Here is a 22455-nt window from a genome sequence, read left to right as displayed (position 1 = left end):
TGCCGCTTCAGACTAGAGATGGACACGAGGGTTGCATTTCTGAATGCTCATAAAGTAGCACACCAGGGAAAGAGCCTCCTTGCTCTTTGAGTTGCCAGTTCAGTGCATGCAGCAAACTTTATGTTACAGAAAGAATTCAGCAGGTCTCTGCTCCCCTGCAGTCTAACGTGCAGGGAAGCATCCCAGAAGGTGCAACCCAAAATCTTGTCAGTTTAGTCCATGGGTAGGCAAACTAAGGCCCGGGGACCGGATCCAGCCCAATCGCCTTCTCAATCCGGCCCACGGACAGTCCGGGAACCAGCGTGTTTTTACAGGAGTAGAATGCGTCCTTTTATTTAAAATGCATCTCTGGGTTATTTGTGGGGCATAGGAATTCGTTCATTCCCCCCCCCCCCCCAAAAAAGTAGTCTGGCCCCTCACAAGACCTGAGGGACAGTAGACCAGCCCCCTGCTGAAAAAGTTTGCTGACCCTTGGTTTAGTCCATACAATGTCTAGAACTGTTCTCTGTCTCTCCCTTCTTACTTTAGCAGAGTGATGCCAGTAAGTGGTTGCACTGCAATACCCCAAAGGTAATGAGAGACTGGGCTTACAGCTCCTCCTCATGATGGTTTCATTCCTGGAAGCTTGGACAACCCTAGTGTGGGAGTTGAAGTAGCCTCCTGTTGCTCCTTAAGGTATTTGAGCGTGGCAGGGAGAAGATCCATCTGCCAGTGTGGTGCCAGTAGTGAAAGTATTGGACCCGAACCAGTGAAAGCTCAGCCACCAAGCTCACCAGGTAGTCTTGGGCCCATCTCTTGGTCTAACCCTGGGTTTCCCAAACAGCGGTCTCCATCTGTTTTTGGACAACAGTTCCCGTCATCCCTGACCACACTGGTTCTGCTAAGCTAGGGATGGTGGGAGCTGTAGTCCACAAACAGCTGGAGACCCAAATTTGGGAAACCCTGGTCTAAGCTCACCTCACAGGTGTGGTATTGTAGATAAAATGGGGTGGGAAAGAACCATGTGCCCTGCCTTGAACTCTGAGGAAAGGTGAGATGTGTATGTACAGTAATCCCACAATTTACACTGATTTGTGCACATCAGCTTGCATGCATTCAGCTTTACGTGTTGGCAAAAAAATGTTTAAAATTGAAAGGGGGCTGAAAGGGGGTGGGCATCCAGAAAAAAAGACATTTGCATTCCCACTTGCCAATGTGTTTTGACTAGTTTGGCTTCAGATGCAACCCTTAAAATGTAACCCCTGCATATGCTGCGGGTTTACTGTATTAAAATAAACTGCTAGGAGCCACAGGTACATCACTGCCCTGATTGTCCTTAAAAGCATGAAAAAGCATCTGGGCGGATGGATGTTAAATGAATCAGCAGTTCAGATTGATCTTTACTCCAAAGAAACCTGGCACATCATGGCTGGAGCAGGTTCCTTTTAAAGCATGCTGAAGCAAATGCCATCAAAGCAGATGGTGATTATTGAAGTAAAATAATTGCAGGAGAGCTTCATTTGGGGGGGGAAACAGATAAAGCAAAAAGAGGTTGGGTGTAACGGGAGCTAAACTGGGAATAATTTGCAAACATGCTTGGATTTGTTGACTCTAATAATCAGTCTGAAGGGATTGACTAGTTTTTTTAAGTTTATAGAACTGAAGATTCTTGGGACAAAGTCCTCCGTCTGAACTTATGCATAGCTTGGATGACACACAGTCCTTTTGGCAAACAGCACAGTCACGTTTCAGAGTTTCTTCTCTTGAGTGGTGCGGTATGAAATTTTAATGCTGAATTGTCTCACTGAGATTGTGGAAGTTTCCACAGCAAGAAAAGATTTCTTTTTCTGTTGCAACCAGATATCTCCCCGTTTCAAGCTGCTGAACAGAGGCAATAAAAACAGCAGAAGTCAACAAAATAAATTTGACTGTATTCTTTGCTATTGCTCCCGAGCTGTGTATTACTGTATAGGCTGACTTGCAAATGCCTCTATTGTGCCAAGGTGGTTTGTGCGTGGAGAAAAGTCCTGATTACTGCAAGGACTCTTAGAGGCGGGTGCAGTTTATTTCCAGCTCTGCCCCAAGTTGGCATTGCTCTGCTGGATTCTAGTATGTGAGGGCTGGGGCGCTTGTGTCAGGATTGGATAGTAAGGTGCTATAGGGTTTTGGGGTTCCGTCTCTTGTCCATACTGCAGCACTATCCCAAAGGGCAGCAGTTGACTTTTCCCCACGTGAGCAAATGGCAATCCTTCATTTATGGGGCAGGAAGGAAAGGGATGCATTTAGGACACTTGGAATGGGGACCAAACCTGTTCTCTGGCCCAAGTAAACCCCAGCCAATGAGAGTCAAGCACTTTCTCCCCCCCCCCCCCAAAAAAAAAGCTTTATCAATGGTTTTCGTTGGCCACCCTACAGCATGGTAGAGAGTGGCAAACTGGCTTTTAGATTATTTCAAGTGGGACCAGAAGCAAATTGCTTGAGTGTGGAATACTCCTGCTTAGGGTGCCATCCAGCCATTCTTTCAGGGTATTTCATTCCATTCTTCCCCTGATTTTCCTCTCCTTTCCTCCCGCCCCCCCAAAAAAACCCATTTAATATGCTCAGACCTCATTCATCTGTTTTGGACTCTTCCCCCCCTTTTCTGTTATAATTTTCGGTACTTCTGCAAGCTTAGAGTTCCTCCACGCCTGCTGAGATCTCCTTTGTGTGTGAATGATGCCATTTGGACTACACAAAGACCCGTGCTCAGAGCTTGCTATGCCATATCTATGATTACCTTGAAACCAATGGTTCTTCAGAATATTCCTCCCAAATGCTCCTCTTTTATTGCACCTCTTAGTTGTCCCTATTTTTTCGCTGCTTTGACATCTTTTCTGCCTCTTTGTTTTTTGTTTATGAAACCATGTTGGGAATAGTGATCCCGCAGCCTGGAGTCACATGGCCAGAGTGGTGGTGCCGTCATAGACCGTCTGCTTTGGTTATGTAGTGATGCCATGAAATCAATTCAAAGTTGAAGGCCGTGTTTCCTGAAGTCCCTCTGAATGGGTGGCTGCCTTTGCCCATGTGTGCAGTGTCCTGAAAAAAATATATGTAAAGCTGGGTGCTTTTTGTTGGGGAGGGAGTTTGTGGTTAAGTACCCAATATCAGTTTCTCCTCAGTTTTTAAAGAAAGAAAGGCAGCAGTAAAGACAAAAGCACAACAATGTTTAAATGTCACAAGTTAATGCACTCAGTATTCTATGTCGGGCTGGTGGGTGGGAAGGTAAAAATGATTTCTGGGCTTGAGTCTGGCAATATCAGGCCTTCTTATAACTTTGGTTGACACATGGATTCAGCTGGCCAGGAGAAGACTCATCAATGCCAGGAATTACATTTTGAAAGTGGATGAATGTGCTGCAGAAAGCATAGCCAAAAGGCAGATGGCTCTAATCCACCATATACACGCAAACGTTGGAAGAATTGTTCTTAATTATGCACATTATAACTTTCAAATTAACTTCAGCTTATATGTTTCCAGTGCAGTTCTTTTGAGCAAGACAGCCTGCCTATGTCTGCTAAAGAGCCAGCATAGTTTGGTACAGTGGTTTGAAACTTCTTGGGCCAGGGGACAAATTTGGAATTTTTAAAGAATTGTGTGGGCACCAGTCACAAAATGGCTACCACAAGATGGCGTGGCTTGACACAAAATGGCTGCTGTGAGAGTGTGGTTGACACAGAAGTGGGAGTACTAGGATTTCTATATAGCAAAGCATCAACTGATTGGGAGACCAGGGAGGGTTTAAATGCCTGCTTGGTCATGAAGTTCATGGGGCAATTTTCAGTCATTCACTCTCTTTCAGCCTAACCTACCTCATAGGACAGGCATGGCCAAACTTGGCCCTCCCTAGCTAACAGGACCAGTGGTCAGGGACGATGGGAATTGTAGTCCCAAAACAGCTGGGGCACCAAGTTTGGCCATGCCTGTCATAGGAGATAGTGGGGACGGGGGAAACTATGAATGCCAGCTTGAGTTGCCTGGAAGATATTGTTGGCATGCGTCTATCTCGAGAGACAATGGAGTGCGCCTCTGGGGGTGAAGTAAAACCACTGTGTTAGCAGCACCGAAGTGACCTCCCCAGGGCATAAGCTTGGGTAGTGTTGTGAACAGCCCTGAGACCCACAGGTATACAGTGGTACCTTGGTTTAAGAACAGCTTAGTTTATGAACAACTTGGATGCGCTCTACGTGGGGCTACCTTTGAAGGTGACTCGGAAACTACAGCTAATCCAGAATGCGGCAGCTAGACTGGTGACTGGGGGCGGCCGCTGAGACCACATAACACCGGTCTTGAAAGACCTACATTGGCTCCCAGTACGTTTCCGAGCACAATTCAAAGTGCTGGTGTTGACCTTTAAAGCCCTAAATGGCCTCGGCCCAGTATACCTGAAGGAGCGTCTCCACCCCCATCGTTCTGCCCGGACGCTGAGGTCCAGCGCCAAGGGCCTTCTGGCGGTTCCCTCATTGCGAGAAGCAAAGCTACAGGGAACCAGGCAGAGGGCCTTCTCGGTAGTGGCGCCCGCCCTGTGGAACGCCCTCCCATCAGATGTCAAAGAGATAAACAACTACCTGACATTCAGAAGACATCTTAAGGCAGCCCTATTCAGGGAAGTTTTTAATCTGTGATATTTTACTGTATCTTTGGTTTCTATGGAAGCCGCCCAGAGTGGCTGGGGAAACCCAGCCAGATGGGCGGGGTACAAATAATAAATTATTATTATTATTATTATTATTAAGAATGCTGCAAACCTGGAGGTAGGTGTTTTGGTTTGTGAACTTTGCCTTGGAATAAGAACATGTTTCGCTTCCTGTTGAGTGTGCTTCATTTGTAAATTGAGTCCCCCACTGCTATGGGAAAGCACGCCTTGGTTTAAGAACGGATTTCCAGAACGGATTAAGTTTGTAAACCACGGTACCCCTGTATATGGCAGTGTAAAAATGTAATTAATAATAATAACAACTTGTTTCTGTCAAAATGTGCAAGTACCCTTGAGCAGCAGTAGATTTAACCCTTCCCGTTCACTCTGCCACCATCCCCTGACAATTGCACCCCCTCCCGACTCTAACTTGCCCTAGCAGGGAAGGTGCTATTTGGCTTCCCTTTCAGGATGAATAGCAGCTTGGAGTGGGGAAAGATTAGTCCCCATTTTGTGCGCTGGGGTTCCAGTCCTAATGGGGGGGTGCTCTGTGACTGCTACTTAAGTGTTTTTTGTAGTTTAAAAAAATACCCTGAACTTATCACCATTATCATTAATGATAATTATTCGCACATTTTATGCATCATCTCATTTGGCCCATAGGCCGTCTCTCTGCCCTTGAAGGGTGTTTCAAGATGGGCAGCTTCCTGTGCTTTTATTTCAACAACATGGAAAAGCAAAAAAAAAAAAAAAAGGACATTACTTTGGCCCTGCAATTGTGGTCTATGGAACAGATTGGCAAGGGCGGGCAGGGCGGGAGTTGCAGCTTCGTTCACGCTATAGGGGTTGGGGCTGGCCTGGGGCACCGATCCATCTTCCTCCTGCACTGCTGTGCGGATGACCCTTACCCAGACAGGAATGCCAGATCCCTGTGGTTAAAATAATAATGATGTGAATGGGACACGAAGGGCCCATTTTCTTCTAGGTTAAATGTGGAAGTTTATGATGATCTCTGGAGCATTTGCGCAGATACATTTGCACGTATCTGAAATAGCTTTCTCGAGCAATAGCTTGTTTAGTGCTGCCATCTAATGAGCTCCCTTCGACCGACTTGCCTGCAGAATGGCTGATTCTCTTCTGTGCTGCCTGCCCAGCAGTCCCTTGTTTCTTGCCTGAACCTGCCTGAAGGCAATGTCGTCCTAAGGCTCTGAAATGCCACGTGCCTTGTAGAAAATCATCCCAACCAAGTTTGTGGTTCTGTTTCTGCCAAGGTGCCGTTCGCCTTCGGCTTGCATAAAGTCAGGTAGACCTAGAGTCTGCAGATGGTGTCTTATAGATTATTTATTTAAAAACAGGACGGCACCAGGACTCGTAAGAGATCATACCTTGGCTTGCCCACCCCCTTTCATAAAATGTCTTGGAATATTATATTGTGCACAGCACAGTGTTCCTCAGGGAAGAAGTCTGTATAAGGCAAGGTTTGCCGAATATGCCCCTTAAGAATAATAGAATTGTAGAGTTGGAAATCTTCCAGGACAGATTGACAGAGTACTGGTCACTATCACAATCCCTTGGTGCCAGCCCAATAGTGGGGAGGGACTAATGGCTGTGGCAAACAGGATGTCCTAATAGCCCACTGGGGTGGGGCTGGACTACCATCTTCCATGTGCTCCTCATGTGCATGTGGTCCTCCGCCTCCCATAAAACTAGTTCTAAGTCCTTTGCAGACTAGTAAGGTTAATCATCTGATTTCTCAGTCTACCCCCCCCCCCATCCAGGTACAGTTGTACCTTGCTTTGCGACCAGGATCCATTCCGGAGCCCCGGATGCTAGACGAAAAGGACGCACAACAAAGCGCCACTCTGCACACGCACGCAGAGCGGTTTGCGCTTCTGCGCGAGCGGCAAACCAGGAAGTAACCCGTTCCGGTATTTCCGGGTTTGTCGCGAACGTTTGCTGAAATGGACGCTCGACGAGGCGGACTCAAAACGAGGTACCACTGTACTTATTGTCCATTAGGTTACTTAGACCATTAGCTGAATAAGTGTTGGCATTTCATGCCGCAGAAAGCCGCAGTTCCTACAGCTCTGTGATGTTTTTCCACTACAGTGGTACCCTGCAAGACGAACGCCTCGCAAGACGGAAAACCCACTAGACGAAAGGGTTTTCCGTTTTGGAGGCGCTTCGCAAAACGAATTTCCCTATGGGCTTGCTTCGCAAGACGAAAGCCCATAGGGAAATCTCCGGGACAGCGGGGAAGCGCAGCGCGTCTTCCCCACTGTCCTCGGACCTCCTCCCGCCGCCCGGCTTCGGAACGAAGCTCCGATGCCGGGCGGCGGGGCCGCGAAGCCTGGGCGCGCTGATCTCAGCGCGCGCAGGCTTCGGCATGCTGGCAACTCTCCGCAAGCAGCGGGAGCGCTCCCGCTGCTTGCGGAGAGGTCCGCGAAGCCTGTCCAGGACAGCTTTTGAAGGGGGGGGGGGGAAGCAAAGACTTCCGCCCCCTGCCCGCCTTCAGAAGAGGTCCTTGACTGCCTTCCTCTTCAGGACCTCTTCTGAAGGCGGGCGGGGGGCGAAAATCTTTGTCCCCCCTGCCTGCCTTCCCAGGGGCTTTTAAATCGCCCCGGACAGCGGAGAACTCCTCTGCTGTCCCGGGCGATTTTAAAATGCCGCCCGCCAGCATTTTAAGATTGCCCCGGACAGCGGAGAAGTCCTCCGCTGTCCCGGGTTTTTTTTAAATGCTGGGGGTGGGAAGAAAAGCCCTTGTCCCCCCCCCCCCAGCCTTCAGAAGAGGTCGGGGGACAGACTGTCCCCGGACCTGGTCTGAAGGCGGTTTCCCTAGGAACGCATTAATTGATTTTCAGTGCATTCCTATGGGAAACCGTGCATCGCAAGACGAAAAACTCGCAAGACGAAGAGACTTGCGGAACGAATTAATTTCGTCTTGCGAGGCACCACTGTATTTCATTCAGCTCTCTAAATAATAAACACTCTCAAAAGGCTGCATTTCATTAGCGGGGGGGACGGGGACTATTCCTACCTCTTTTCCCCAACCATGACTCGTAAATGTACCTAATTCATAGGAGCTGCACCAATTCATATTTTCCTGGAACAATAGCAATCAGAGAATGGCTCAAGCCCAGAGAATGTATCTGGAGTTGTCTGATGTAGTTCCATCTCTGAAGATATGCAGGTCTGAGCCTGGCTAGTACCTGAGCAGGAGACTGTCTGGAGGAAAGGTGGGATTTAAAAGGAAATACTTTAAACACACACAGCACTTAGTAGCCAAGCACCTATTTTTTGATCAAGTCAATAGTTTTTCTGGAAGATCGCTTCTAAGAAGTAGGGCTTTGAGGGACTGCTGTCCTGTCTCTAAACTGACCCTTATCAAAGCAAAGTTAGGAACAGGAGAATGGAGGAGATAAGGTAGCACTCATTTAGAGGCTAAATTTTGCACATAGGTTGCCAGTTGCCGCTAACCCCAAACATGGATGAAAGTTGCACCTCCGTGAGTAAACTTCCGTCTGAGGTTCATTTTATTTTTATGTGTGTTATGTTCCAATCCCTTCTCAAGGGCACATAGGCAGTGTTTCCGTTAAACCAAGCCTCAGATATACAATATTATTGCATGGCACTCCTTTTTTTCAAAATCTGACAAGTCGCAAAAAAAGAAGCCCTTACTGTTTTGGCCCAGGCTTGAAATCTTGTTCCAGAGAGTATCTTGGAGCTCAACAGAAATCCCCAGCTCCAACCACATGTCTTCAGTTTCTGACCACTGGCTCCTCTTCTCGTTTACAGAGTGGAGGCTGCGAGGGGGAGATTTTCAGTGGAGAAGGGGAACTGTGAGAGAGCAGGATATGTCATAGACACAGAATCATAGAATCTTAACAGTTGGAAGGGACCAGAGGGTCATCTAGTCCAGCCCCCTTACAGTGCAAGAATGTCAACTAAAGCATCCATGGCAGATAGGCCATCCAGCCTCTGCTTAAAAACCTCCAAGGAAGGAGAGTCCACAACCTCTCAAGGGAGAGGTCTTTTTGTTTTGTTTTAAAAGTAGATTTGCTGTGCTACAGCAGCAGAGCATTATAATAATAATAATAACCATTAAGAAATTATATACCACCCTTCTTCAAAAGGCCACCTCTTTTTTTTTTACAGCATAGCAACGTAAACCACCTAATGCAAATACGTAGCATAATCTTCATTAAATACAAAAAGCAGAATATAATTATATAAACACGGTTCATAATAATTAGCAATGTATAATAACGCATAATGCCGAAAGAATACTTAATAGTACATAATAAGCATCAGGGTCAATTTTGTCACCCTGTCAACTTTCTTTGGGGGGAATTGGTGGTGTTTAATAAATAAGTCTGCCCAGCAGCAAACCCTAGAACTCTTCCCCCCTCTACAAACACAAGAGCCTCATATTATCTACTCATCTCAGGTACAACTAATTCACTTTAATTGCCCAGATCTAAGTTTCTTGTGTGCACTTGAATCCCTCCCACAAAATACTGGCAGTCTGAGGTTGATGCCAGGATCGCGCGGAGGCAGCGGAACACAACGTGAGGTCCCCAGCTCTTGGAAACCCGTGAAGGGTTAAGAAGAACGACAGAGTTAGTTCGCTGCGTTGTGAGATGAGGAGACATCTACTTGCACAGCCAAGGCAGCGTATTACTCAACGTGTTAATTAAATTAAATCAGAACTTGTTTTGAATTGAGTGGGAAAGTATCAGGTGAAGAGAACTCGAGCCATTCCTGGCTCAGTTGTTGCAAAAAGAAGCTATATAAACGGGTGGCCAGCCTGCAGCTTGCTGTTTTCCCAGGCAGCAAGCATTTGGTTGTGCTTTTCTGTATGTTTCCTCGTCCAAAATCTTCACCACTTGGGAAACAATTTGCATTAGTTCTTCATGCGTTTCTGCCTTTTCTGTCCAAGAAGCTTGACATAATGTGTGTGGGGTTTTTTTTTTAACTTGGCAGGGCTTCACTTCCTTCTCTGCCCCCCCCTTTCTTTTTGGAATTTGCTACAATATATTTTTCTGATAACTTTCCAAGAACGGCAGCGTTGTTAATGACTTTTGGAGCCCTTAAACAAATTGCTTATGTGTGTAGAATGTGCTTCTCTGCCCATATGTGGGGAAAAACAAAAACCCTTTGGGTTCTTTTGTCCAGTCTTACAGCAGGCTTGCAGATGGCTTGGTCACCTGCGGCGAGTAGGATTGCTTTCAGGCAGGGGCACTTTACAAACATATTGTTTTGTGGAAATACTGAGTTAGGCGAAATTGCGTACAAGTAACTGTTAGGGGAAATTTGCGCTAAAATGTTGATGGATTTTCATGGGGGCTTTTTTTAAAAAAAGCTATAAGCGGATGTGGAAATATAGTTAAGTCGATTTAAGATTTGGAAAAATGAGAAACTGAAGTAAAGCTAAATGGACGGATTCACCCATCCCTAATTTACACAGCGTGGTTTTGTATTAATGGCATACGATTATCACATCTCTCTGTAAATTGCATTGGAGTAAACATTTTCCTAACAAACAATCAAAAAGCATATAAAAACAGATATTTAAAAGTGAGTGGCTTCTTGCTGGGATCATTGTTTTGACCATGCTGCAAGCTACATAGTCGTGAGCTTGCTTGGCAAGCTGGACTGGTTTCCAGCATCCTAGGAATTCACAGTCTAGCTGTTGCTCCTCCTCTGGGTATTTTCCAAGCTCTGCCCTCTTCTAGCACCACCCATTCTATTCAGTATGTCATACCTGATGATTTGAGGCAGTGCTGTTTGAAATTGACATGCTGTGGATGTTCTTAGAGGCACTGCATGGTAGGTGAATCTTTGCCCCAGCCCCACAACAGGAGGAGGGGCCAGGCCATATAGGTCAGAATCATAGAATCTTGGAAGGGACCCAAGGGTCATCTAGTCCAACCCCCTGCAATGCAGGAATCTCCATGACAGATGACCATCCAACCTCTGCTTTAAAACCTCCAAGGAAGGAGAGTCCACAACCTCCCGAGGGAGACCGTTCCATTGTCAAAAAGCTCTTACTGTCAGAAAGTTTTTCCATAGGTTTAGTTAGAATCTCCTTTCTTGTGGCTTAAAGCCATTGGTTCGAGTCCTACCTGCTAGAGCAGGAGAAAAGAAGCTTGCTCCATCTTCCATGTGACAGCCCTTGAGATATTTGAAGACGGCTGCGGATGGCGTGTGGGTTAAACCACAGAGCCTAGGACTTGCCGATCAGAGGGTCGGCGGTTCGAATCCCCGTGACGGGGTGAGCTCCCGTTGCTCGGTCCTGCCAACATAACAGTTTGAAAGCACGTCAAAGTGCAAGTAGATAAATGGGTACCACACTGGCGGGAAGGTAAACAGCGTTTCTGTGTGCTGCTCTGGTTTGCCAGAAGCGGCTTAGTCATGCTGGCCACATGACACGGAAGCTGTATGCCGGCTCCCTCGGCCAATAAAGCGAGATGAGCGCCGCAACCCCAGAGTCTGTCACAACTGGACCTAATGGTCAGGGGTCCCTTTACCTTTACCTTTATCATACCTTCTCTCAGTCTTCTCTTTTCCAGGCTAAACCTACCCAGCTCCTTCAACCATTCCTCATAAGGCTTGGCTTCTAGAAGTGTTCCATCTCTTCATACAGAATTCAGTGAAGACACAACCTTGCCCATTTTGCCTGGGAAGGGCTGTAGCATCTGCTTTGCATGCATAGGGTCCCAGGTTTGATCCCTGGCGCCTCCAAACAGGGCAGGAAATGTTCTCTGCCTGAAACCCTGGAGAGAGCTACTGCCAGTCAGTGGAGACAGTACTGAGCCAGATGGACCAATGGTCTGACTCAATATAGGGCAGGCTTTCTAGGCCTAATATTTTGAAAGCATGGTAATTCTTGCGTCTGCTATTTTCTTCTGCAGGAAAAGAAAATCAGAGTGTCTCTGCCTTTGACAAGAGGACCAAGTGCCTTTATACCAGAAAAGGAAGTAAGTTTATTTTCCCCACCTTAAATGTGCAGTAATGATGACGGGACAGATTCCTGTTGAATGATGTTCCCCCCTGGACCCTGTGTTACTTCCTGAGTGTCTAAACAGCTTTGACCCCAGGTTTATATCAGGCAGGTGACCGCTTGGCTTAAATTTCTTGGATGAGAATTCCAGAAGGGAAACTCACCTAGGAAACTCACCTGTTCAGCTCAGTCACATGACCTGGCAACCTGGCATAGAACACTGATTTAAAGGCTTGTTTTCCCTCTGCCAGGCTTAGGCAGAGCAGTAGCCGCTGCCCCTGCCGCTGAACGGGGCTCAGATCTGGTGTAAACATACGCTTACACCTGCGTTCTTTATGCCAGCTTCTTGGGCATGCAAGCATGCATTCTGTTGTGTGTTTCTGCAGGCTTTAATTTCTACTGAATGTTTATTTGCTAAAAAGATTTCTGGATGCACGGAATTGTTAAAAACCCTTTAATAAAGTAGGCTGTGATTATAGAAGTTTGTGCAACAGTAGATATTCTGTAGAGGCTATCTCACCAACAAGTTCTACAGAGATGGAGTAAACGAACATTTGAACTTAGTTTGTGGTAGTTATGGTTGTTGTAGTTGTTTGTTTTTGAAATGGTCAGCTCCTTGAGGGTCTCATAAAAAAGGTGATGAAAATAATAATAATAATACCACCTTTATTGTCAATGTACAATCTGTGTACAATGAAATTAACCAAACCTCCCTCCCAACACTCAATCTCATTGCACTCTGTGTGCTTGTTGCACAACACACCAACCCCAAAAGTCAGTTGCACTATATTATTTTCCATTCAGCAGCTTAACAGCCCACGGATAGAAACTGTTTTTAGCCTGTTGGTACGACTGATTATAGTACAGTATAGAGGTAAATATGTATCCTCCCTAGCTAGCTTGGTTTGCTTATGTTCCATGTAGGTTATCCAAGCCAACAGTCTGAATGAACGCATGCACCTGCTTGTGGAAGAATATTCTACATCGGGCCGCCTAGACAACATCACCCAGGTCATGAGTTTGCACACTCAATACCTGGAGTCTTTCCTTCGCAGCCAGTTTTATATGTTGCGTATGGACGGGCCTCTTCCTTTGCCCTACCGGCACTACATTGCAATCATGGTATGTACTCAGAAACTCTACCTCTTATTGTTTCCTTCCCGGTTGTAGTTGACATTTGTATCCTTTCCATCGCTTCTGTAAATCAAACCAACATTTATTTGTTTCACTTTGTGAGGGTTTAAAAAGAAAAGAAAAAGGGTGAGATCTCACAAGTCTGGCATTTTAAAGAGCTTTAAATTCCAGCAGCTGGGCTTGAGGCAGGATCGAGCCTGGCTTCAGAAGAAAGGCACCAATCCCAGAGTATTAAGGGATTTATACCACAGCTTGCATCCCAAGGTGATTGACATGAAGCCATAAATGAAATTGCTTCCCAGCGATCAATTACATGGACTATGTGCCGGATACTATTATAAAATATATATTTCACACACAGGAACACTCAGAGCTGCACTCTGAATAAGTTATATGGATTTAGTTATTCAGTAAAGAAATTTTATTTATTTGCAAAATACATTTATAAATTCTCAGCAGTGATCTGCTTCCCTTGGAACCTCAGGCCCAAGGCAGAATGTGGTTCCCCAGGCCTCTCTATCTGGCTGTTTGACCTCTGCTCAGAGCACTCCCCTCATTGGCCTTGCTTTCCACACCAGGTGTCTTTGTGTTCTTGCCTGGCTGGAATATGTCATAGCTCAGTAAGGATCTGAACTTAAACTTCTCCAGTCCAGGCCCAGCCATTGAGCCACCACACACCACCTGCTCCTCTTTAAATTTCCATTTAAAATAAATAAAATGCAAAGCATAGTCCTTAAGTAGCCAAATCCTGCAAGTAGTCAAAATATATTACTTATCATTCATATGTTCGAAGTGTTTCACATATATTAGTCTGTCAACAACAAATCTATGAAGTCCTGTAAACTGAATCAATATTCTTATCCCCATAGTGTAGATGGGAGGACTGAGGCTCAAAGCTGGTGGCTTTCCCAAGGCCACGTTTTGAATTCACAGCAAGATTTGGCTGGAAGTGTCCTGGCTGCTCGGCTAGGGCATACTTGCAGACGTTCAGTATGCACATTTATCGCTTGCTTGATTTTTAAAATCATGCTTTTCAAAACAGGTTTCTTGCTCTGTCATCTGCCTTTCTGTCAGAGAAAATGAACTGGGATTTCTTGCACATGTGTTTAATGCGTGGTTCTCCGCCTTTATGACAATGCATTTTTCTCTCTTGTGCCTGCGCTCTCCTCCTTTCCTCAAGGAGAGTAGGCAGGTTTTGATCAGCTCACTTTCATCTTTGTTTCCGACTCCAGGCTGCTGCCAGGCACCAGTGCTCCTACCTTATAAACATGCATGTGGATGAGTTCCTGAAGACTGGAGGGATCCCAGAATGGCTGAATGGCTTGGAATACGTTCCACAAAGACTGAAAAACCTGAATGAAATCAATAAGCTTCTTGCACATCGACCCTGGCTAGTTTCAAAAGAGCACATTCAGGTATTTACTACAAATGAGAAACGCTCCAGTACAGTGGTGCCTCGCAAGACGAAATTAATCCGTTCCGCGAGTCTCTTCGTCTTGCGGTTTTTTTGTCTTGCGAAGCACGGCTATTAGCGGCTTAGCGGCTATTAGCGGCTTAGCGGCTATTAATGGCTTAGCGGCTTTAAGAAAAAGGAAACAAACTCGCAAGAACTCGCAAGACGTTTCGTCTTGCGAAGCAAGCCCATAGGGAAATTCGTCTTGCGGAACGACTCAAAAAACGGAAAACCCTTTCGTCTAGCGAGTTTTTCGTCTTGCGAGGCATTCGTCTTGCCGGGCACCACTGTATTTGCATATGTGTAAATTACTACAATGTCTATGTGTGCGTTGTTTTTTTTTTTTAAAGGAATTAGATCTGGGAAGGAGGGACTCCCATCAAACATCTTTTTTTAACCTGGTGAGCTTAGCTTCGGTTTGTTTGCTTGAGTTCCTTGAAGCCAGTTTCTTTCTTCTGCAATCGGCCTGCCTAGGAATCCTATTTAAGCTTTTTTCAGAAGAGTGGTGTAATGGCTAAGTCATTTTTGCTCAAGCAATAACAGGTGGGGAGAGAGAAGACAGTGATTTTTTAAAAATAGCATCCAGGATACAGAAACAGCCACCTACAATCCTGGTTAAAGGCACAAGATCCCATAGGAGCATAGGAAAGTGCCTTAGGCCAGTATATCTAGCTCAGTAACGTATACACTGGCTGGCAGTGGCTCTGCAAGGTGTCAAGCAGGGGACATTCCCAGTCCTACATGGATTTGGTACAGATTGACCTTGGGATAATGTGTGTACAAAGCAGATGCTCTGTCACTGAGCCATTTCCCTTCCCATCTGTTGCCCAGAAGAAGACAGGGGTTGGGAAAGGCTGGTAGTGCTTAAATAGTGCTTGCTTGTGACTTTAAAAAAATGTATTTTATTTATACTTTTCAGATATATACATTTCACTGATTTTACAATCATGTTGACATTTTAAAACTTGGCTTCTTTCCCCCTCTTTCTGTGGTTCCTTAAATTTATTTTTAATATCTTCTGCATATCCAAATTAACTTAACATACTCATTTATTTATCTTCTTTATATATACATACCCTTATGTAGCTGCAGGTTATTACAATAATCCTGCCAGTGTTTCTATTTGTTTACAATATATATGTCAATATTCAATAAGCCATTTCCATTCTTTTATAAGAAGTTTGTTATCTTGATTTCTTACTCATCTGGTAAGTTTCGCCATTTCTGGGTATTCCATAAGTTTTTGTATCCGTTCTTCCTTCTCTGGGACTTCTTCTTCTTTCCATTTTGGGGCAAGTAACATTCTTCCCACTGTAGTCACGTACATGAATAAATTTCTATACAATTTAGGTAGTTCTATCCCTATAATTCCCAAGAGAAAGGCTTCTGGGTTTTTTTTACAAATGTTATTTTTGACATCCTTTTCATTTCATTGTATAACATTTCCCAGTAACCCTTAACATTCCTACAAGACCACCACATACAATAAAAAGAACCTTTCTCTTTACATTTCCAACACTCATTTGATTTAGTTTTATACATTTTTGCCAATTTACTTGGTGTTAGATGCCATCAATACAGTGGTACCTCTGGTTGTGAATGGGATCCGTTCCAGAGGCCCATTCACAACCTGAAAAGAGCGCAACCTGAAGCGGCGTATCTTCGCTGGTGCGCGGCACAATTTGGTGCTTCTGCGCACGCGCGAACTGCGATTTAGTGCTTCTGCGTACGCGCAAGCGGCGAAACCCAGAAGTAACCCTTTCCGGTACTTCCGGGTCGCCGCGGGATGCAACCTGAAAAGACATAACCTGAAGCAAACATAACATGAGGTATGACTGTATATCATTTTCATATAATTTTCTCTTAAATGGTAGCATGCTGTAAATTTTATATCCCTTGTGACTTGGCAGCCATCTGCGATCGTTTGATACTGATGCTCCCAACTTACCCCTCTCAAAATGGAAACTTGGAAGAGACCAGATAACTGTTGCCTTCCTGCCACTGGAATATTCCGTCTCCTTCCTGTGTCTGCATCTAACATATATGCATATATCTTCCTTTATTCGTTTGTTTCAGAAACTTGTCAAGACTGGGGAAAATAATTGGTCTCTTCCGGAACTGGTGCATGCTGTGGTCCTCTTGGCACACTACCATGCCTTGGCAAGCTTTGTCTTTGGTAGTGGCATCAATCCAGAGAGAGATCTCGATACCTCGAATGGCTACAGGCTCATATCAGTTAACAATTTCTGTGTCTGCGACCTTGCCAACGACAACAACATTGAAAACGCATCCCTCATAAGTAACAACTTTGGGGTTAGTCTTGCCAGATTCCCCCCCCCCCCCTTTAATTCCCATTTTGCTTGTCCCACTTTTTTTTCTTACTTTTTTTGGAAGGGGTTTGCAGGGTGGAGAGGAGGTGCGTTTACTGCTTGTGGTTGAGAGATCAGCTTTTTCCTGTGTTTGTCAGGGCTGGGGAATAGGGAGCTGAAACGCAAAACCCAGAAGAATTGGGATCCGAGTTGGGTGGGGTGTTGCGGGCAGATCCGAAAGGGAGGTCAGTTGAGAGGCAAGCTAGCTCTGCAGGACAGAATCGAGATGTCCGTTTCAGGGGAGGGGAAGCAACACCAGACTGCAAACGCAGCACTAACATGAAATACATTTCTCTTTCGCAAATCGTAAGTGGTGCAAACTGTCACCGGAACACCACTTTGCTACTGCTGGTCTGTGGCCATAATAAACTGATTGAACACTACATCGCTCCTCCCTCCCAGCCCCATTTCCCCACACCTTGGTGTCTTCACTGGAACCAGCAAAATGACAGGCAGTCTTGAAAAGAGCCTTATTCTGTTGCCCAGGCAGTGTCTGAGGTTGCATCTGAAAGCACTTAATAGCCATGTGAGGTCAGGAGGAATCAGTGGGTTGCTGGGAGGGGCAGACCCATGCCAGAACATGGGAGGATCATGTTACTCCTTTCTTCTCTGTTGCTCAGTTCTTCTCCTCCCAACATCTGGATGATCATAAACATTTTCACCCTCATCCTTAGGATGACCAAATTCTCCTCAGCTACCGTTTTGATTCCAAGTGACAACAGTCTAGTTCCATTCTGTTCCAACCAGAGCCTGACCCTTTTGTACAGCCCTAAACAGCAAACCTTTCTAGAGGAAGGAGCTACAAAGAGCTCTTGGGTTCTCCCAGACGACTAAAAATTGCCTTTTCTAAGATGGCTTTCACATTCCTTACCAAGGATTCTGCTGGCCGTATAAATCATGCAGTTACGTTTACGAAACGTCAGTAGGCAGAGGTAACGAATGGTTTTCATTCTGTAATAGTGACTTACTTATGAAATGAAAAGTGGCTTTCTCAAATGATGTGTCACAACTTCTTTGGGATACTAAAAAGGGGGGATCAGATATCATTGATTGACTGGCTTAGAGTAAAGTGATACAGGTAGATTGGGGGCAAAAGTGACAGTGTACGGACTCTTAGGGGCTGAACTGGCAAATGCACAGCAGCATATCGGATTGGAATTTGCAAAGAAGAGCCGGGCACAAAAGAACTAAAGGAACGGGCTGGGTATGGTCCGAGCTTGTGGGTTCTGCAGCTGCATTGCAAACACAGAAAGTGATTCTAGACCCAAAAACAAGCTTCCGGAGGTTCTCTGCTTTCATTTTAAAACAGAAAGGAAGCTCCTTTCTCTTAACTGCTTTTACAATACACTTAAACATCTGTGGGCAATGCCTGCTGAAATTCCATTAGCCAGAGGAGTGGCTGGATCAGATCAGTAGGATTCTTTAATGGGCCCCAGGAACGTTTGCATGATTCAGGCAGGCCACAGAATTTGCTTGGTGCAATTTTAAATCTGTTAGTGCATGCAGTGCACAGACCTGAGCGTCTCCCCAAAACTGTTGAGTATGGAACTGGGGGCCGGAGAGGGAATGATCTGTATTCGATCCTGAAGGATGTGATGTGTTTCTAGATCTCAGATTCTTTAAGTGAGCTGGAGGCCCTGATGGACAGAATGAAAAGGCTGCAGGAGGAGAAGGAGGACGAGGAGGCCTCTCAGGAGGAAATGGATACTCGCTTTGAAAAGGAAAAGACCGAGAGCCTCCTGGTTGTCACTGAAGGTACTGCTCCTTTTCGTTTTCGTTGCTTTCGTTTAATCCAGTTTTCAGAGGTTTTGCTGAAGAGCAAAAAAAAAACACCCCAAACCAAGTTAAATAAAAACAGCTGAAAAGGAAAACAAGCATTCCACTTTCTGATGTTTGATTGGAGCCAAGTTATACATGCAGAGGAATCCAATTTCTCTGGAGTACAGCTATATGCCACGCTAGGTTAGAGGCTGCCTGTTTCATAGTATCACAGAATTGTAGCGTTGGAAGGGACCCCGTGGATTATCTAGTGCATGCAGTGCACAGACCTGAGCGTCTCCCCAAAAAGGTTGAGAATGGAACTGGGGGCAATGCCCCTGCAATGCCCAATGTGGGGCTTGAACCCACCACCCTGAGATTGTAAGAGTCTCATGCTCTACCAACAGAGCTATGATTGCTCCCCTGTTTAAGAACAACAACTTGCCCATAGAAAAGTAGCTTGACAGCCTCTAGCTTAGCCTTCTTTCTGACATGTTACTGTTAAAAAACAAAATAAACTAGTGGAGAGTTTTGGAACATTCTTCAGGCTGATTAACCACCTGTGGCTGAAGCAACGCAATATCTAGGCAGCTGATCCACAGGGCCTTCTTCTGTAGGTAAATAATCCTTAGGACAGGTTTATTTGGGACCTTGAGAAGATTTCGGAATGGCCTTTACACACTTGACATGAATAACTGAACCATCTTTAGTGACATGTATGCCTGTTTTAACAGCAATATTATTTGCTTTGGATGCCCCAAGAGCTTATGGGCATATGTGCATATAGAAAATACCTTTTTCTTATTGCATTTGTGCTATAAATGTTTAGAGAAAGAGAACTTGTCAGAGCTGCAGGCAAAATGCCCATAATTGTTCAGATGTTAGTGTCTGAAGTAGAATGGTAGTTTTGACATCTGATTCAGGTGGAGTTGACATTTATTAGCAGAACATTTGCTGGGTGGAGAGTTTGGCCTTGAATTTAACACCTTAGAGCACTTTCTCCATCACACTTCTGTGCTGTTTGAGTCCCGTGTTTCCAGGTGAGTCCCAGTTCAACCCAACACGGGGCCAGTTGAGTGATTCATTAAAATGCTATAGCCATAGAGGAAGGTGGCAATCTTGGGAAAACCAAAAAGGTTGGCGGGCAACTGTTGAAGACTAAAATGGCACATCAGCGCCAGACAATCTTATGTTGGAGCCAATCCAGGCACACATGATGCTTGAAGAGTTAATTTAAAGATATCGCAAAAGATTTTAGATTTCGAAAGTGACTGGTGGCTAACACAACCTAAGAAACTCAGTTAGAAAGTGGTCCGTTTTTTATTTTGTGAATAAAAATCTCCTTGTGCCTCTTAGAATGGAAGAGTTCAAAAGCAAGCAAGGAACTTTAAGGTGGAAATTATTTCACCCCTGACAGTCAGTGTCTAGTAGCCTAGTCATTAAAAGAAGAAGAAGCAGGCATGGACCTCCTTTCTGCATTAGTTCAAAACATATTGCAGGAACTAGGAAACAAAGGATAAGCCCAGGCTCAATAGCTCGTTTCCCCCCCAACTGCACTGAGGACCTATTTGGATGGTTGCCAAGCTGATTTCTTCCCACACAGATTTATGTTTTGATTGGCTAATGAGCCAGAAGGAGGATAAAGGCAGCCTTGTGATTCTTGGATCAACTGATTCCCCCTGCTCCCCAGGTAGTGATTTTTCTAGCGGTAGACACAGGGGACTTTCCCCACCCAGGCTCATTAGGGCTCCTGAAAGTGAGCCAAGCTGGACCATCAAGGTCAACTGCAGTAACTTTGCAGCAGTCAGCTCTCTGGAAGTGTGATTAATGCGCTCAAGCCACTTGGCAGACAGGAGGCGACGAGGTGGAGATCATCTCTGGGTGGGAGCAATTGGCCTTCCTTAGTACTGATGTTGCTGAAGTTCTTCCATGGCGCTTGGCTACATAGCCATAAATCAACTTGCTGAACCCTTCCACTCTAGCCAAATGGCTCTAATTTAAAGGGCTGGGTTGCTTGGATTTCTTTTTTCAGTGCATCTGATATCCCACAGTACATGAGGCCAGGGTGGCTCATGATTGCCCCTTACTGATTCAACGGGGCTAACAATGATTACTGCCAGACAGGCTCAGGCTGTGGCATCTCTTGTCATGTGTGTGGCTGGCAATCTTGAAACCCAGGATTGGCGTCATGAGAAAGGACCTCTGTCCTTCTGGAGGGGCTTTTCCATCTTTTTCATCTTGGAGGAGGAATGAGAAGAGTACACTTAATTGGCTTCAATATTTTCCTTTGCCAGGATTTGACGATGAAATAGTTTCCACAGCCGATGTTTCGCGCTACGTTGAAGACCCTGGCTTTGGGTACAAAGACTTTGCCAGGCGGGGTGAGGAGCATCTTCCAACTTTTCGAGCCCAGGTGCGTTTAACATGGTGTAGCTTACGTTTGTAACCCTCTGAAAAACCAGTTGGTTGATTGCATGAGGTGAGAATGCAAAGTTTCCAGATAGCACGCTCACTGCAGGAGAAATCGCAGTGGCTCGGATCTAGAGATAAGTGAATTTAAGGAAGTTTGTGGGACTTCTTCCCACCTGCAGCCATGCATGTCCCCCCAAAAGCCTCAGGGGCATGAGGACATTCGCTGAACAATGTGGAATGGGACATGGGGGGGCTGCTGAGGGAGTGGAGAATTCATCCCAAATCAGGCAGATAATCCACCCAGTTTGGGGCCACCCATGATCTCATTGAGTTCAGTTAAATAAATATCACCTTGGAAGCTTCAAAAGTCCCTGGCTGTCTTTTGATGCCTTGTTGACAGTGTAATCTGACTTGGAAAAACATAAGAGCCTTTCCCCAAATTTCCCTGATTTGAAATTCAAGGTACAAACAAAGCCAGTGCACACGCCTATTATCTACGTGGGTTTAATGTTCCCTCTTAATATACCTGTCGCAGTTACTACAGCTGAAAAGTCATTTTCCAAAATTAAGCTGCTCAAAACTTCCATGTAATGGTCAGTGCAACTTAAAGTTGATTCGAGACAGGCTTTCATGACTCGCTGTTCTTTCAGTAGAGAATAAGCAAGTATATCAGTTGGGTATTCCCAAAATCACGACAAGTTTGCTCATCTCAGAGCAAGAAAGAGGTTTTACATTTGAATTGAAAAGTTATTGATTTTTTTAAAATAATAACAACAACAATAAATTGATTTTCATATTCTAATATAACTTCATTGTGTCAATTATTATTACATATAAATTTGCACTTACAGTTTATATACATTCTGATGATACACGGTTCCTACTTAATTTGATTTCTTCTCTTGATAATGCTTCACCTTAAATCAGAAGTATGCATTTGGATACAGGTGCATAATCAGACTAAATTGGGACCCCGTTGCCTGATGCATTTCACACAAGGGCACACAACAAATCGTGACCTCCACTGTTTTGCTTCAGCAGTAGAACGGCATTGTGTGTCTTCAAAAGCATTCTGCAGTACTGCTCAAACATGCCATGTACAAATTGGTAGTCTTCGTGCTTTTTTGCAGGACTATACCTGGGAAAACCATGGATTCTCCCTTGTGAACAGGCTTTATTCCGACATTGGGCATCTCCTGGATGAGAAGTTCCGAATGGTCTATAGCCTCACGTACAACACTATGGCCACGCATGAAGATGTTGACACAACCATGTTAAGAAGAGCTTTATTTAATTATGTTCACTGTATGTTTGGAATCAGGTATGTCACCACCTGATCTGGCTAAATAAGTGCACTTCTGGAGGTATTCTGTAGTTGGAGTGCTTCAGGTTCATAATGCAGCTATGGGTTATATTAAAGAGGCTTGCATGTCCTTGGTTTCAGGAATGAAGTTGGGGGCTAGGATTGGACCCGTGGTTGCATTTTGCTTAGCGCAGGCCTAAGCATTCACAATAGGGACGTGGGTGGCGCTGTGGGTAAAACCTCAGTGCCTAGGATTTGCCGATCGTATGGTCGGTGGTTCAAATCCCCGCGGCGGGGTGAGCTCCCGTCGTTCGGTCCCAGCTCCTGCCCACCTAGCAGTTCGAAAGCACCCCTAAGTGCAAATAGATAAAT

At 45.2% G+C, this 22455-nt stretch overlaps 1 protein-coding gene across 1 annotated transcript in view; it reads left to right on the top strand.

The window, feature by feature from the left end:
* SESN3 (sestrin 3) overlaps positions 1 to 22455 on the top strand; it is a 65493-nt gene that overhangs the window by 31843 nt on the left and 11195 nt on the right. The window contains exons 2-8 of the mRNA XM_028726113.2: positions 11566 to 11631; positions 12579 to 12776; positions 14021 to 14203; positions 16318 to 16554; positions 18218 to 18365; positions 20663 to 20781; positions 21911 to 22101. Of these exons, the coding sequence (XP_028581946.2) occupies positions 11566 to 11631; positions 12579 to 12776; positions 14021 to 14203; positions 16318 to 16554; positions 18218 to 18365; positions 20663 to 20781; positions 21911 to 22101 (1142 nt within the window). The remainder of the gene's footprint in view (positions 1 to 11565; positions 11632 to 12578; positions 12777 to 14020; positions 14204 to 16317; positions 16555 to 18217; positions 18366 to 20662; positions 20782 to 21910; positions 22102 to 22455) is intronic.

Source organism: Podarcis muralis, chromosome 4 (assembly GCF_964188315.1).
Source record: "Podarcis muralis chromosome 4, rPodMur119.hap1.1, whole genome shotgun sequence".
NCBI lineage: Eukaryota > Metazoa > Chordata > Lepidosauria > Squamata > Lacertidae > Podarcis > Podarcis muralis.
The sequence above is the reverse complement of the archived record's forward strand: the minus strand, read 5'-3'. Positions and strand labels throughout refer to the sequence as shown.